The sequence below is a fragment of the Macadamia integrifolia genome, unplaced genomic scaffold (assembly GCF_013358625.1).
Source record: "Macadamia integrifolia cultivar HAES 741 unplaced genomic scaffold, SCU_Mint_v3 scaffold1132, whole genome shotgun sequence".
Taxonomy (NCBI): Eukaryota; Viridiplantae; Streptophyta; class Magnoliopsida; order Proteales; family Proteaceae; genus Macadamia; species Macadamia integrifolia.
In genome coordinates this window covers 53,703-69,178 of record NW_024868097.1, presented here as the reverse complement: position 1 = coordinate 69,178, position 15,476 = coordinate 53,703, and the positions used below count along the sequence as shown (strand labels likewise).

At 39.3% G+C, this 15,476-nt stretch overlaps 1 protein-coding gene across 1 annotated transcript; it reads left to right on the top strand.

Annotated features, from left to right (window-relative positions):
- The first annotated feature begins 7,691 nt into the window (after window positions 1-7,691).
- LOC122062884 (ACT domain-containing protein ACR11) lies at window positions 7,692-15,132 on the top strand. Its single transcript, XM_042626558.1, has 10 exons — window positions 7,692-8,153; window positions 9,367-9,421; window positions 9,496-9,621; window positions 10,793-10,887; window positions 13,040-13,124; window positions 13,250-13,309; window positions 14,074-14,129; window positions 14,456-14,561; window positions 14,681-14,749; window positions 14,831-15,132. The coding sequence occupies exons 1-10, from the start codon at window positions 8,014-8,016 to the stop codon at window positions 14,891-14,893; spliced, it is 855 nt and encodes a 284-aa protein (XP_042482492.1). The 5' UTR covers window positions 7,692-8,013; the 3' UTR covers window positions 14,894-15,132.
- Window positions 15,133-15,476: the final 344 nt, after the last annotated feature.

The following is a 15,476-nucleotide window of genomic DNA, read 5'->3' as shown; positions in this document are numbered from 1 at the left end:
GAGCGTGTCATACATGTTGGTCAATACACCCCCTCAAGTTGGAGGTGGGGGAGATCAAACCTTCAACTTGTTATGCAAGAACTGAAACTGAGCTATGGCAAGGGGCTTGGTAAGAGCATCAGCCAGCTAATCAGTGGTCAAGATGAATTGCACAGTCAGTTGGTGATTCGCAATTCATGACCCACTCACGAACGAAGTGGAAATCAATTTCCATATGTTTAATGCAAGCATGGAGTATAGGATTAGCAGAGAGGTATGTGGCCCCAATGTTGTCGCACCACAGGATGGGGGAACTTTGGAGAGGAAAGCTCAGTTCTTGAAAGAGAGATTCTAGCCAGATTAGCTCTACAACGGTATCAGCTAAGGCCTTGTATTCACCCTCAGTAGAGGAATGGGCCACTGTTTTCTTCTTGTGAGAGGACCAAGAGATGAGGTTCGGTCCAAGATAAATAGCATAGGCACTAGTGGACCTACGGTCAGTGCTACTGCCAACCCAGTCAGCATCAGAGAAGGCTTGTAGAGTGGTACTAGAAGATCGCTCAACCAAGAGACCATGGGAAGAGCTGTGTTTGAGGTACCATAGTATACGTTTGACATTGCTCCAGTGATCCATTGTTGGATCATGCATATGCTGACACGCCCTGTTTACTGCAAAGGCCACATTAGGGCAAGTAAGGGTAACATATTGTAAAGCACCTACCACAGACGATACCGAGTGGGGTCATCAAAGGGAACACCCCTTGAAGGAAACGTTTGAACAGTCATAGCCAAGGGTGTTCGAACAAGCTTACAGTCAGACATGCTTGATCGAGTCAATAAGTTCTAAATATACCGAGATTGGTAGAGAAGAAGGTCATTCGATTGGGGAACTGCTTCAATGCCCAAAAGGAAACTCAAAGGACCAAGGTCTTTAATGTGGAATTTAGCCACCAGTTTGCCAATGAGATGAGTTACCTAGGAAGAGGAATTGCCAGTGACCAATATGTCATCAACATACACCAGAAGATAAATGAGATGACCGTCTCGTTGATAAATAAATAACGAAGGATCATTTCAGAATGTAGAGAAACCCAGGTGAAGGAGAAATTTGGACAGCCTGTTTGAGGCCATACAAAGATTGATGCAGGTGGCACACATGTGTGGGGCACAAGGGATCCACAAAGCCCTGGACTATGTCATAAATACCTCCTCTGTGAGGTGTCCATCTAAGAACGCATTGTGGACGTCAAGTTGCCTTATGTTCCAGCCCTGTGAAATAGCAATGGAAAGAATGGCGCGCACAGTGGTGGCCTTGACCACAGGGCTGAATGTATCAGTGTAATCAATCCTGTGTTACTAGTGAAATCCTTTTGTAACTAACTAGGCTTTATACCTCTCAAGAGAATCGTCGACCTTTCTCTTAATGCGATAAACCCATTTGCAGCCGACGAGATTCATATGCGGTAGACGTGGAACAAGAGACCATATGCCATTTTTAATCAAGGCATTGAACTCATCATTCATTGCAGTGTGCCAAGCAGGGTGCTTGTTTTCTTGGGAGAAGCAAATAGGGTCAGAGTTGGCCGAGGTGGTGGTAGTGGTGAGGGCTTGAGGATGTGAAGAGTCTATGGGATTGGTGTGAGACCGAAGGCACATAGGATGGAAGAGTGCTGGTGGGCCAAGAAGAGTGGACGATTGGGCAGGTGGTGGTGGGTTTTCAAGGGAAAGGGTAGTCGGTAAGGCTAATGGTGTTGGTGAGGTACCATATAGGTTCCTAAGGGGAGGGGTGTGGCTAGTAAATGGAGGGGAGGACGTTGGAGAGGTGGAGGGAGCTGTGGAGGGCATGGTAGCAAGTGACAATGTTAGCATGGGGGATGGGGAGCATGGGGGTGGTAAGGGAATACCATAGTGTGAGGAAGGAATTGAAGTAGGGGCAGATGCCCATAGAGAGGAAAGTGGAACCTTAGGACTTGGACGGGCAGGTGTATATGATGAAAAGGGGAAGACCGTCTCGTCAAAGCGAACATGACGAGCAATGTAAGTTCTATTATTCACGAGATCGAGACAGTGATAACCAGTGTGAGCAGGAGAATAGCCAAGAAACACACAAGGGGCAGACCGAAAGTCTATTTTGTACTGATTGTATGGACGAAGATAGGGAAAGCATAAGCACCCAAAAACTCGAAGAAATGAGTAGTCAAGGAGCTTGTGATGAACAAGCTGGAATGGGGTTACATTATTAGAGACTTTGGCAGGCATTTAGTTTATGAGATACACAACGGATTCGAAGGCAAAGTGCCAAAAATGTTGTGGGACTGACACATGAGCTAGCATGGTAAGGCCGGTCTCAATAATGTGTTGATACCGATGATACCGAAACTCAACAAAGCCCTGCTACTCATACGTGTAAGGGCAAGATAGGCTGTGTGCAATGCCTTGTTTTTGGAAGAATTGAGGTAGGGAATGAAATTCCCTACACCAATCAGTTTGGATAGCCTTAATTTTACGGGAAAATTGCCGTTCTACCAAAGCCTGAAATTTTTGAAAAACTGAGAATACATCAGATTTTAATTTTAGGGGATAAAACCAAATGTACTGTGTATTATCGTCAATAAAAATAACAAAGTATCTATGGCCATCAATAGACAAAAGGGAGGAAGGACCCCATACAGCACTCTAAACCAGGTCTAAAAGAAATAAACTATGAGAAAAGTTTTCCTTAATGACAATCTACTAGCTTTGCCTAATTAGCAAGCAGGGCACATAGAACTAAGCTTGGTGGAGAGACACGGCAAGGCATTTGCACCAATCATGAACTTGAGAAGACCAGAGTGATGGTGACCAAGCCGTTGATGCCAACCATTAATGGAAGTACGCTCAATGACATTGGCGACTAGAGAAGAAGACAGAGAGGACAAGGTATAGAGACCCCCATTACCCGGCCCGGAAAGCAAAATTCTCTTGGTTACCTGATCCTTCACAAAGAAGTGAGAAGGGTAAAATTCAAAAGAGACTTTATTGTCGTGAGAGAATCGCTAGAAAGGAGAGGTTTTGTGATAGACGGAACATGCAAGACATCACATAAATTAAAAAAGTGAGAGGGGGAGAGAGAAGGGAGAGAAGAGGAACCTATACTACTGATTAGGGGTGCAACAGGGCTGGCTTGGGCTGGGTTTCTTAAAACCCTAGCCCAACCCTGATTCCCCTTAACTGGGCCCAAACCCGCCCTGACCCTGACTCTGACTCAGGGCCGCAAAACTTCAACCCTAGCTCAACCCTTCAGGGTTCAGCCCAACCCTTACCCTCCCTGATTGGCCTTGATTTTTCAGGGTCGGGCCTGAATGACCCTGACCTTTATTGACCCTAACCTTGGTTTACCATCAAGAGTTGGGTATACTCTGACCCTGACCCTGCAAAATATGAAACAACTTAAAAATAAAAAATATTCATGATAAAGAGGAGATAAAAAATACAAAGTTACAAATTTCTAGGTGAAAAAAGCAAAAGCGATATTTTTTTTTTGTAAAAAAAGTAAGAGAGATCGGTGAGAAGATATATTAGGAGTTTTGAGGTGTTAGTAACTCAATGTCAAACAATCAGGGTTAACGTCAGGGTCACAACCAGGGTAAAAAATCAGGGTCGGGTTCAAGGCAGGTTGGGCGAGCCAAAGACATTAACCCTTACCTGCCCTAACCCTAACTCAGGATCAGAAATTTCAGGGTCGTGCTGGCCCGGCCCTCAGGTCCAAAAATTTTGGGTCGGTACTTGTTTAGGATCAGGGCGGGCTAAGGGTGAGTTCGGGCCGTTAGGGCTAAACTTGCACCCCTACTACTGATGGAGAGTCCCTTACCATTACCCACATGAAGTTGGTCGTTACCATTGTACCTGTTATAGGACGAGAGAGAGTTAATATCAGGAGTGACATGATGGGTGGCGCTGGTATCAAGGTACCAGGTCAGAGCGACGGATGGGTTATAGTATGGTGGGTAGGTGGGTGTGGGAAGAAGAGGAGGGTTGTTTTTAAAGTGATCCACTAGTCTAGGATTGGGATTAAAGCCAAGATAAAGTTGAGGGGTGGGGTAGCCGGGTTGGGTAGGGGGTCGGTAATAACAGGTGTTGGCGCTGTGGTTTGTACGGTTGTAGATTGGAGCACCACATGCGCATGCCTGGTTGTTGAAAGTGGCCGCCACGGCCACCACGACCACCTCGTCCACGCCCACCGCGACCACCACTACCTTTCCCAGATTGAAAGTTGGAAGAGGTGGAAAAGGCATCACGCTGAGCAGTGTTAGCTGATGGAGTGTCTGTCTTTCCAAGTGTAGAAGATAATGCAATATAGGATCCAAGATTTTATGGTGATTTATATCACAAGTATGGTGATTCAAGCCCCTTGCCATAGCACGGTTCCAATTCCCATGTGACAAGTTGAAGGTTCGATCACTCCAACCTCCAACTTGAGGGAGTGTATTGACCAATGTGTATGACACGCTCCAGCTCACAGTCCAGCTTGGACGATTCTCTCCAAGATATAGTCAATCCCACATGTGATATAAATCACCATAGAATCTTAGATCCTATATTGCATTATCTTCTACAGTTGGAAAGCCAGAAATTGCTATCAGTTATTCTTGGAAGAATTCGATTGTAATCTTTATTTCCATTTTGGTTATGATCTGATGTAATCTCTATAAATGATGTAACCCTAGCCAATGAAAGTTTAAAGCTATTCAATACAATTTAACAAGTATTTATCATTAGTGATACTTTAAGCAGGAATGTTGTTATACTGAAGAAGCTTGACTCATGAAAAAGGATCAAGTATGGTGTAGTTTTGGAGGCTTTACAAGGATAAAAGTGATGAGGCCAGAAAGAATGAATTGAAGGAGTTATAGAGACTCTAAGTTAGTTTTTGTATTTTCTTTTTTTTTCTTTTTCTTTTTTTTTTTTAAGTAGTAACAGTCATTTGAGTACCCTGGAAGTATCTATATGGGATCCTGAAAATGCTGATGAACTTCTAATTCCATGAATGAATGACGATGAACTTTTGATTCTCGTTTCCTCTCTCAGGGTTCTAGTTGATCGTTTGAGGAAGATGAACTTTTGATGACGGAGAGTTTTGCTTCTCGACCTCCTCTTTTAGAGTTTTTTTGAAAACTATTTGAGGAGGATGAACATCTGATTCCACGAGAGTTTTGTTTCTTGATCTCTTCTCTTAGGCCCCAATTATTTAGAGGGAAGTGTGGGGTGACACTCCCTGACACATGGGTCCCATGTGCTAGTGGAGTGAGCAACCGGAGTGGAAAAGTGAGGGAGGGTTACGGTAGCATCCAACCCCAAATCATATAGTTTTGTGGGAGGATAGGGGGGGAGTGAGGAGATGGAAGCAGACAAATCAACAATGAAGATGATACCCATCGAAGAGCCCCTAGGGTTTTCCCAACCCATCAAATCGCCGGAAGTCGTAACGAAGGCACCGCTTTCGCAGACGGGGGAGGGGATAGATTCATCTTTTTTGAGAGTTTCCTCTCCAAAGAATAGGATTGGACGATGTTGATGAGGAGGGAAAGGGTTTGGAATAGAGAGACAAGGGATGGAGAAGATCGCGATCAAAATACCAACTCTAGTTTTGGAAATTCCAGACCGGTACTATGTAATCGCACTTTTTTTTTTTTTTTTTTTTTTTCAACAGATTTTTCAAAACTTGCGATTTTTTTGTTTGGGATCTGGAAACCCCCTTACGTTGTTCATTTTCTCTCTTCGAATTACAATCCGTGTATGTTCTTCTTTATGTTTTAATTAATTAAGTTTATATTTCAATAAAAAAAAAAAAAAAGAGACAACATCCCAAGCCTCCATGGATCCTCCTTCTCTCTTGCTTCTATCCACTAAAATCTCGCCTCTGAATGAGGAAGACGCAAGTACCGATCTTCTGCTCACTCTCTGAAACCTCTTGATGCTTCAACAAAAAACCTAAGGGCGACGACAGCGAAATTTCAGATTTGCTTTCGTTTAGGCAATGACAACGAAGTTCTCAGAGAGAGAGAGAGAGAGAGAGAGAGTTACCATGGCATCTTCTCCAAATTCCGCAAAGTCCAACGAAATCGGTGGAACTTTATGAGAGCTTGGGGTGGGAGAAACGCTATAACACATGGGCTGACAGTAAAGTTATAGTTGTCTACTCATTCTCCTACTTCTAACAACCACCAAACAACTCAAAATACCATGATTTTAGGAAAAGTTGATAACTTTTCAACCCCAACAGTCCCACCCCATCAAAACCTTCTAAACAAAAGGGGCCTTAGGGTTTCCACAAAATGGGAGAGAAATGTGTTTGAGGAAGATGAGCGAATGAACAAGGGAGAGTTGAGTTTGAGTAAGTCAGGAAGGGTATAGTGGGTTTATCCAAGGGGGCGAAAATGGGTCTATTTTCCTCTATAGTTGTCACGGCGTCAAGGCTGGAGGCCATTTAAGCATTTAGGTGAGAAGGCGAACAAGGAGACCAAGTGTTATTTTTTATTTTTCCTCTTTTTTAATATTATTTAATAAGCTACATATTCCTTATATCATAAGAAAAATAACATTAAGCCACACCAAGTCATTAAAAATCAACAATAAGCCACATCAAATCATAGAAAATCAACATCAAGTCATATTAAGAAAAAAAAATCAACATTTAAATTAATGTTATTGTTCTATAATAAATTTGACTAGTCAAATGATTTTATTTTAAAATAAGACTTTTTATATTTGGTAACATAAAATAAGCTTTCTAGCAAGTCTAAGATTACTTAAATCTGAGTTGTAATGACAAAATTATGTTCCGGTCAAACTTATTTTAAAGTGCGCAAATGCTGATAAAATCTTCTAAATGAAAATAATTTTATGAATATCAAAACAAAAGATTATTTTACTAGACTTTTGGTTTTTAGCAATGTTTTAACATGATAAAATTTATAAAATTTTCATAATTAAGAAAAACCTAGCATTTAAAAGTTGAAAATTACCCCTATAACTAAAATCCAATTTTTGTTCTTGGATTGAGGAGTTGACTTTTTATTTTTTTGGAATTTTATTTTGAACCTATTTTTATTGGATTCAAATAGGGAATATATTTACAACTAAAATGAAATGGTATTTGGCATAAATAAGTGCCAAAAGACAAGGTGACATGCAACGTAATAAGGCAACTGTCGCCCAGGCCTCATGCAAACGGCCTGGACACCTTAGTAACTATGATCTCCTTGCAACCATTGAATTCTTACAATCCATGTGTTGCACCCATAGTCTGAGTGGGGCGATGCTCACATTGGAGAGGAGTCGAATCCAGCTTAACCAGTGTTTCAAGAATCATCTAATCCGATCAGGAATCTCCATATTCAGATCTGAATTGCCCCGTGATTGATCCCAATTTTCGATGAGTCGATACAACCGATACCTGAATACAAAAATCAGAATCGTTGGAATATTCCTCAAATATGTTGATTTTAGGGCTTTTTCAGACCGATTCAAGTAGATTCCGATCCGATTCTGTGACTGCTTGTGTCACAGATTACACGTTTTTAAAACGCTGACCGTGAACCGCGAAACGAATCCTGCCCAGCTGGGCTTGTCCTTGTAGATAGTAGAAACCATCGTATACGATATGTTGGACAAATACGATAAAACACGCGGGACGCCCCTACATATTAACCAAACGCGTCGTTGTTAACCAGAGATAATGCAGATGATGGGCTGTGCAGATAATTGCAGTATTTTTACGGTTCGCTTTAAAAGACAAAGATATAGAGAGCTTTCATGGCGGATAATCCTGATACCTTCATTTTTCAAGTCAAGTGGTTGAACCATCCCCAAGGAGGATTTATGGACTTTGTCAACTTCTCTTCCTATTGGGTTTCAGGGGTTTCTGGAGAAAGTTCAGTGATCCGTAAAGAAGAAGACGCAGAAGCTTCACATCTCTAGATTTTTTTTCTTCTTCTTTATATCCCCCCTCCGTTTTTTTTGGGCTTTTTGGGTTTTCCAGATTTTGAAGGGGCAATGGCTTTACCTATGGCTGCTGCCAATTTTGGTGTTCTTTCTGGTCTGAGAATTGTTGAAAACCGTCTGTTTTTTGTGGGTTTTCCAAGGTGCTTCTTTCAATTGAATGCTGGAAGATGTCGGTTTCTTCAGAAGGGAAGGTATGCTGATCGAGTGTTATTCTCTATTTCGAGTTTCAATTGCGTTTTGTGTGATAATTTGGATCGGTGATTGAATTCTATGATTTCTTGGTTAGTTTTAGAGTCCAGTAACTTGATTCCTATTTCAATTATACTGATATTACTTGGAATTCATTGGGTGTATTCTGGATTTAAATGTTCATCAGTGTAATCTATTTTCCCCTTTTTTCCAGACCTTTTAATATTCTTCAGTAAAATGTTACAGGTATGCTAGATCCATCTGTTTCATTTTTTATGCAATTCTTTCATGTAGTTTCATGATTTCCTTAAATTCTCTTGTTTCTAACTTTCTATATCAGTGTTACTGAATTACTTCTCAATCTTCAACCAAATACCTTGATGTATTTGTGGAAGAATCGGTGGTGAATGTTTCAACCGAAAGAGAAACTTATAGTTCTCATGTTGTTTTCCAGTAATAGTCCTTCACAAAATATTAAAATTAAAATTGGGGTGAGGATTCCTTATCCTGTTGACTGTCAAAGTACTGCCCATCTCAGCACTTCTAATATGGAGTGAAGGTGTATGGATAAAATCTTTTGCTTAATTTAAATTTCTTGACTGTACTTATCAGATGACTGGTTCTTTCTTATGACTACTGCTATTAGCCTCTCCCCACGAGTCTGAAACTGAACTTTTTTTTGTTTTTTTTCCTTAATTTTTTTCTATAGTTTTCTATATATATATATATATATATATATTTTTTTTTTTTTTTTTTTTTTTTTTATTGTTCTTCCTACTGGACAATTTTATGATAAAATGTATTATGCATTTAGCATCTTTTATAGACAGAATGATGGAACCGTACCTAGGGATTTAATGGAATAAAGTAATAGGATTCTATCATGCAACCTGATCATGGTTCATTCCTGAGTCTAGATATCAGCAAAGTAAATGTGCTTATATAATTCCAATTTCTAACTATCCCTTGTAAATTATGTGGCTAAGATCATTGACATTATCAGGTTTGAAGAGGCTTGATGGTTGCAACTGGCAACTCATCAGAATGTCAGAATATTTTGATCTGGTTATTTATCAGTCAACAAGACAGCTTAGATTGGGTCCATCCTCTGGATGACCCAGATCATTATCTCTTACTTTTATTGTGGATCCTATGTATGAGTGCAGGCATTGTCTTGTGGTGACTAATGGCTGATTTGGTTTATTGTTTCGTCAGGATGTCGCCATCTGTATCTGCAACCGTTCCACATTCTTCCGCAACTGCTTTGGAGGTATTGAACAATCATTAGTCCCATCTTGTTGGTTCTTTTTGCATACCCACTAGTTTGATTTTGTGGATTAACAGGATGGAAGTACTACTGAGACTGATAACATGCCTACTCCCAAAGTTATAATAGACCAGGATTCAGATCCAAATGCAACTGTTGTAGAGATAACTTTTGGTGATCGCCTTGGAGCTCTTCTTGACACGGTAAATGCTGTATGATTCCTGGTTGGATTGTTATATTTATCGTTTCTTTTGTCATGTTACCTGTGGAAGTGGCAAGGTGTGGGGTCAGGCTTGAATCGGTCAAAGAAAGCAGTGGCTAAGTGCCTAACCTATTTAATAATTAGGTTTAAATGTCAACCCTATCCCAAGGTTGAATTAAGGCTGGCAGGTTTTCTTGTAAAATACAGGGATGTTTAAGGACCCAACCCTAAAACACCCTGTTTATTGAAAGGGTTGAAATGCTAATCCAAACCTTAAATTCTTAGACTTGAGTTTAGAGAGACGAATCAGGAGTTTCCAACCATGGCTGCTGAGCATGAGGTAGGAAAAAGGAAGCAGGGCTTCGAGATCCTAAGGGAGGTTGGATCCACTTGGTTACCTCAACCTGCATCTTTTTTTGCCTTCCTCTTTGTCAATGACAGCCTTCACCATGTGTGATGTCAATCTAGGAGATGATGTGCACCAAAGACTAACTTTGTGCACTTGTTGACAGAAAGGTTTTAGATGGGGTTGGGTTTTTAACACCACCAGGTGTAGAGCGACACCAGTCCCAAATTTATGCCACATGGCACATTGGAAGAGGCTGGAATTTTGTACAGTTAGACCCAAAGGTCTCCTGCTCACATGTAAAATTCAAACCAAATGGTTTCAAATAGGCTGATATATATATATATATATATTCTTTATGGATTATAATTCCAGTTCTTGTAAAAATAGTTTCATAATATATTTTGTTAGCTGACTTATTTTGTGGGCTGCATATGAATGCACTTAAGAACCTTGGGCTAAATGTTGTTAAGGCAAATGTTTTCTTGGATTCTTCTGGGAAGCATAATGGTTTCAAATAGGCAGATATATATATATATATATATATATTCTTTATGGATTATAATTCCAGTTCTTGTAAAAATAGTTTCATAATATATTTTGTTAGCTGACTTATTTTGTGGGCTGCATATGAATGCACTTAAGAACCTTGGGCTAAATGTTGTTAAGGCAAATGTTTTCTTGGATTCTTCTGGGAAGCATAATGGTTTCAAATAGGCAGATATATATATATATATATATATATTCTTTATGGATTATAATTCCAGTTCTTGTAAAAATAGTTTCATAATATATTTTGTTAGCTGACTTATTTTGTGGGCTGCAGATGAATGCACTTAAGAACCTTGGGCTAAATGTTGTTAAGGCAAATGTTTTCTTGGATTCTTCTGGGAAGCATAATAAGTTTTGTATCACTAGAACGTATGTTGATTCCTTACCACTTTATTGGATTTTTATTCCTTTTTTATTCTTTTATTCTTATATTAGGTCAGCTCAATTTGTGCTCACATTGTTTTTATTTAAAATTTTGGAAGCTTTAAAAAACATCTCTAATATTTTCAATTGCATGATATCTCAAAATAATTTCATAAGTTGATGTAGTTTTAATTTTCTTATGGGAAGTTGTCTTTCTTGTTCTGCCTTTGCATGAAGTCCCCTCTATATTGTACCAGACATGATTGGGCCTTTTGTGATTTTGATTTATCTTTTCCTAAAGAAAAAATCTATGAAATTTTGATTTTCTGTCTTCATAAGAAGCTTGTTTATTGCTTGTCCTTTTCAAGAAACTAATGCAAGGCTAGATCTCAAGTAGGTAACTATCAACCCAACTCACTGTAGGATCTTCTCACTTGGACATCGGCATCTTATACACCAGTTTCCAGCAACAGGAAATAAACTGACCACCTGAACAGTAGGTGAATATCATAGTATATAACCCTTTAAACCCCCAACGAAGTCTAACAGTACCCTGGATTGTTATCTAACCACAGCGAAGCAAAACAAAGCCAGTACTGGTCTATTGGCTGGACAGAATATTAGTTAATGACCAAGAAAATAACGAGTAACAGAAATAGAAAGTCAGAACCTGGGATGGACCAGATCTCCCTGTCGAGGGTAGTTCCTGTTGATAGGAACAACTCTTAATAATCTCAGCCTGATCTGCTGTCAGAATTCTAAGTTATGAAGGTGACTCAAAAATAGAAATAGTGGTTAAAAATCGCAACTAGTTGTTATAACCAAACCAGATCAGACCTAGATCACCATCGGAGGAAGGTCATATGGTGGATAACACTCTGTTAAAAGTTGGGCTGAGTATGGCAGTTGGATCAGCAGTTCCTTGGTCGTGAAGTTCTTTGCAAGCAGTCACCAGTACAATGTAGCCGCAGGGTCTGATCTTTAATCTCCAACTAGGAATCGATGAATGCAACAGCAGGACAGTCTTCTCAGTAGTGAACAGTAATTCCAGCAGTATGCAAAGAGCTTCGAATGCATCTCTTATGATTGTTAAACCACAGAACAATAAAATAGAAACTTGGGGATTGATCGAGAGAAGAGGAATAAGATGGAAGGGTGGGGGGTGGTGGGATATGACCAAGGCCACTAACCTATGGCCTTGGTCTTTCTCTCACAGGCCTCAAGGACTCTTTCACTGTATCTTACTGCCATGTTTAAAAACAAACTTTCGTTTATTCATCAAATCATGAGGAGAGTCCAAAGACTCATTACATAATATAGATGCTGCCCTACAAGTTACAAAAGGAAACAAATCCCAAAGAAGGCTTGCACATGGCAGCAAGGACTGATTACATGGAAACAAAAACCAAAAACCACTAAGTTATAAAAATAAAAACTAAAAAGCAAATGAAACTAATTAAATATCTAAATAGAAACTAAGATTAAGCAAGATCTCCTTTAAGGAGTCCTCCCCACACACGTCATCATCCATTCCAGAAAATATCTCCACGCAACTAACTAATAGGCCCGGCAAACCTGACCAAATATCCCTTAAAGAACTGCTGGTTGATGGCTAGACAGATGGGCCTAAGTACAGTCAGACTATGGACAAATATCCCTAGTATACAGGTTTGATGGGGGAAAAGAACCTGGACAGAATCTTTTCTGAATTCTCCTCAAGCTCCATTGGTCTACATAAAAAATCCTCTGCAACATATCTAATGTAGGTGTCCAATAGGAGTAGAAAGACTACGAACTCGGTTGCATCTCCCATACAAGTGCTTGGCTTAAAAGTTTCTTCATGCCTAAAGTACCATGAATATCTTGTGATGAACAGCTGATTAAAGGAAAATCTAAATGTCTCTGGGCTTTACCATAACAGAGATTATTGGCTTTAAAGTTTCTTGATGCCAAGATGTCTATTGAGATTCTTGAGATGAATAAACATGATAAGCAAAAGGCTAAATCTGTTGCTCAGGGTTCTTTGTTTGTGCGTGAATTTCTTGAGAACAAATTGTCTGGTAAATTTTGACTTTATGGTTACCCTAAGGAGTTGAACTTTTGACTCTTCGTCATTTATGGTGATTTTTATGTATTCAGTAGTGGGGCTTCTTTACAGTGATACAGGCAGGAAAATTGAGGACCCTGAGTTGCTAGAGGCCATACGCTTGACAATTATCAACAATATGCTCCAATATCACCCAGTAATTCTTATTGAAGCTCTCCATCACATCTTTTTTGCAATTTGGTTGACTTACCTGTCAAAAGTATTTCTCCATGATGTTGTACCGATTCATATTCTCAGATGTGTGCCTTTGGTATTAACTAGGAATCCAGTGCTCAATTAGCAATGGGAGCAGCCTTTGGAGTTGTACCACCAGTGCAGAAGGTAGTTTTTAAATTTTGAAACTCAGAAAAGGAAATTTATCTTTCCAGAGTGGGATATTATGATTGTGTACTTCCTCCTTTGGATGAATATGTTTCTATTTTTCATGTAAGGAAAGATGAATCATACTTAGTATTAAATGACACGTGTGTCTGGTAGAATCTCGTTCAGGTCTATCCAGCATTGTGCATCAACAAACAGAATATGTGACAAAGCCAGTTTGCTGGTACCAATCTTTTGGCATGGCCTGGCTTGACAAACTGTTTGACTTGTCACTGGTCCCTAAAAATGTGGGCTGACCTGAACTCACTAGCTTGTCCTCTCTCAAATATTCCATTGCCCACGCATATGGGACAATTCCTTAACTGTTTGTAACTATTCAGTCCATGACCCGTTCAATGACTAGTTTGGTTTTCAGAAAACTGGCTTTTTTAGTTTCTTGGTTTCACCAGAGTATGTTATTGAGCTTAAAACCTGTAAATAATTCAACTCGTACTAAAAATGGATTCCCTCGATTCTTATGAGTTTAGCATCATGGGTCACCAAAACATATCTAGGTACTAGATAGACTTACGAGAAGTCTTGCACAGAGCTTAAACCATGTGAAATGTGGACAGAAATCACAGGAAGGTTACTTGTCTTCTCATTCTTCATCATATGGCTTTTCATTCTTCTCTTCACTTTTTTTTTCCATAATAGAACATTAACCATTTTCCCTTTTTTTGTTTTGTTTATTATTATTATATATATTTTTTTTTTACATTCAGGTTGATGTGGACATTGCAACCCACATAAACATCTATGATGATGGTCCTGATCGAAGGTATGCATGTCATGTTTTTTCTATCAATTGGCTGGGTAAGCATACGATCTGCCTAATATAGTGAATTAGAATCCCAATCCTAGAATTACCTCAATAAATTTGATTGATACCCGTTATTCACTCATTAATTGTATAGTATGTGTTTTATCTTGGGCTTGTTGCTCAAGGTTAGGTTTTCCCTTGAGCCTTGCAGTTATTGAAACAAGACCTTTTTCTCATTCTTGTCATTCATTGACTTATTCACTAAAAAGGGGGCTACAAACACCAAGAAAAGTAAAATAGAATACAGTTTTGATGGAAAATTGTGCTGATATTCTCCATTGTAGCTTGCTCTCTGTGGAGACTGCTGATCGCCCTGGATTACTGGTAGATCTTGTCAAGATCATAACTGACATAAACGTTGCAGTTGAATCAGGAGAGTTTGACACTGAGGTAATTTTAAAAAGTGTTGTAAAAGAAAATAAAATCATGCTTCCCTATCTGCCTTTTGCCATTTTCAGAGTTTTATATTTGTATAAGGATCTTACAATATCTTTTGAATATTCCTCTAGGGGCTTTTGGCCAAAGCAAAGTTCCATGTCAACTACCGTGGTAAAGCACTCATCAAGTCCTTGCAACAGGTAGATTTTTGAAATTTGTTAAAACACTTTTTGAGTGTCCTTTTCTCAAAAGAAATTGACATTGATGCATTCGACGTACAGGTTCTTTCTAATAGCTTGCGATACTACTTGAGACGGCCAACTACCGAGGAGTCAAGTTTTTGACCTATTGTTATAGTGCCCCCATATTTAATTGAGGATTACATGCTCAAAAGGGTCTGGATTCTTTGGGTTGAAACATGGTCCCTGACTGTTAATCATGAACCTATCTACTCAGGAAGGGTCTTGGGAAAAACAAAACAAAATAGATTTGTTTGAACTTGTGCTCCAACATCATTTATAGACAGTGCTAACACTATAACTCACCTGTCAGCCATTGTTTAATATAAATGATTCATTTGCTATGACTTGTGGTATATGGTAGGAGAGGATGAAATCGATACAATGAAGAGGTTTCCTTTTTCCCTTTCAAGGGTTTAGTCAGATTGGTTGGCAATGGATTTCCTAGGAATTTAGTCATCTGCTTTACAATTTTAAGAAAATATTCATTTCCTATTACTTTTGAAATCGCACTGCAGACCACTTAGTCAAGGTTCTTGGTTCTAGATTGAAAGGAATCAACCCAGTTTTGATCAGTCAAAACTCTTATAAAAATGGAATGGTCAGGGCTGACGTGTTTCTCAACATACTTGACAGTGAAGGATTCATTGATATACACAGCAGAAAAAATTAATTTAGTTCTCTAATC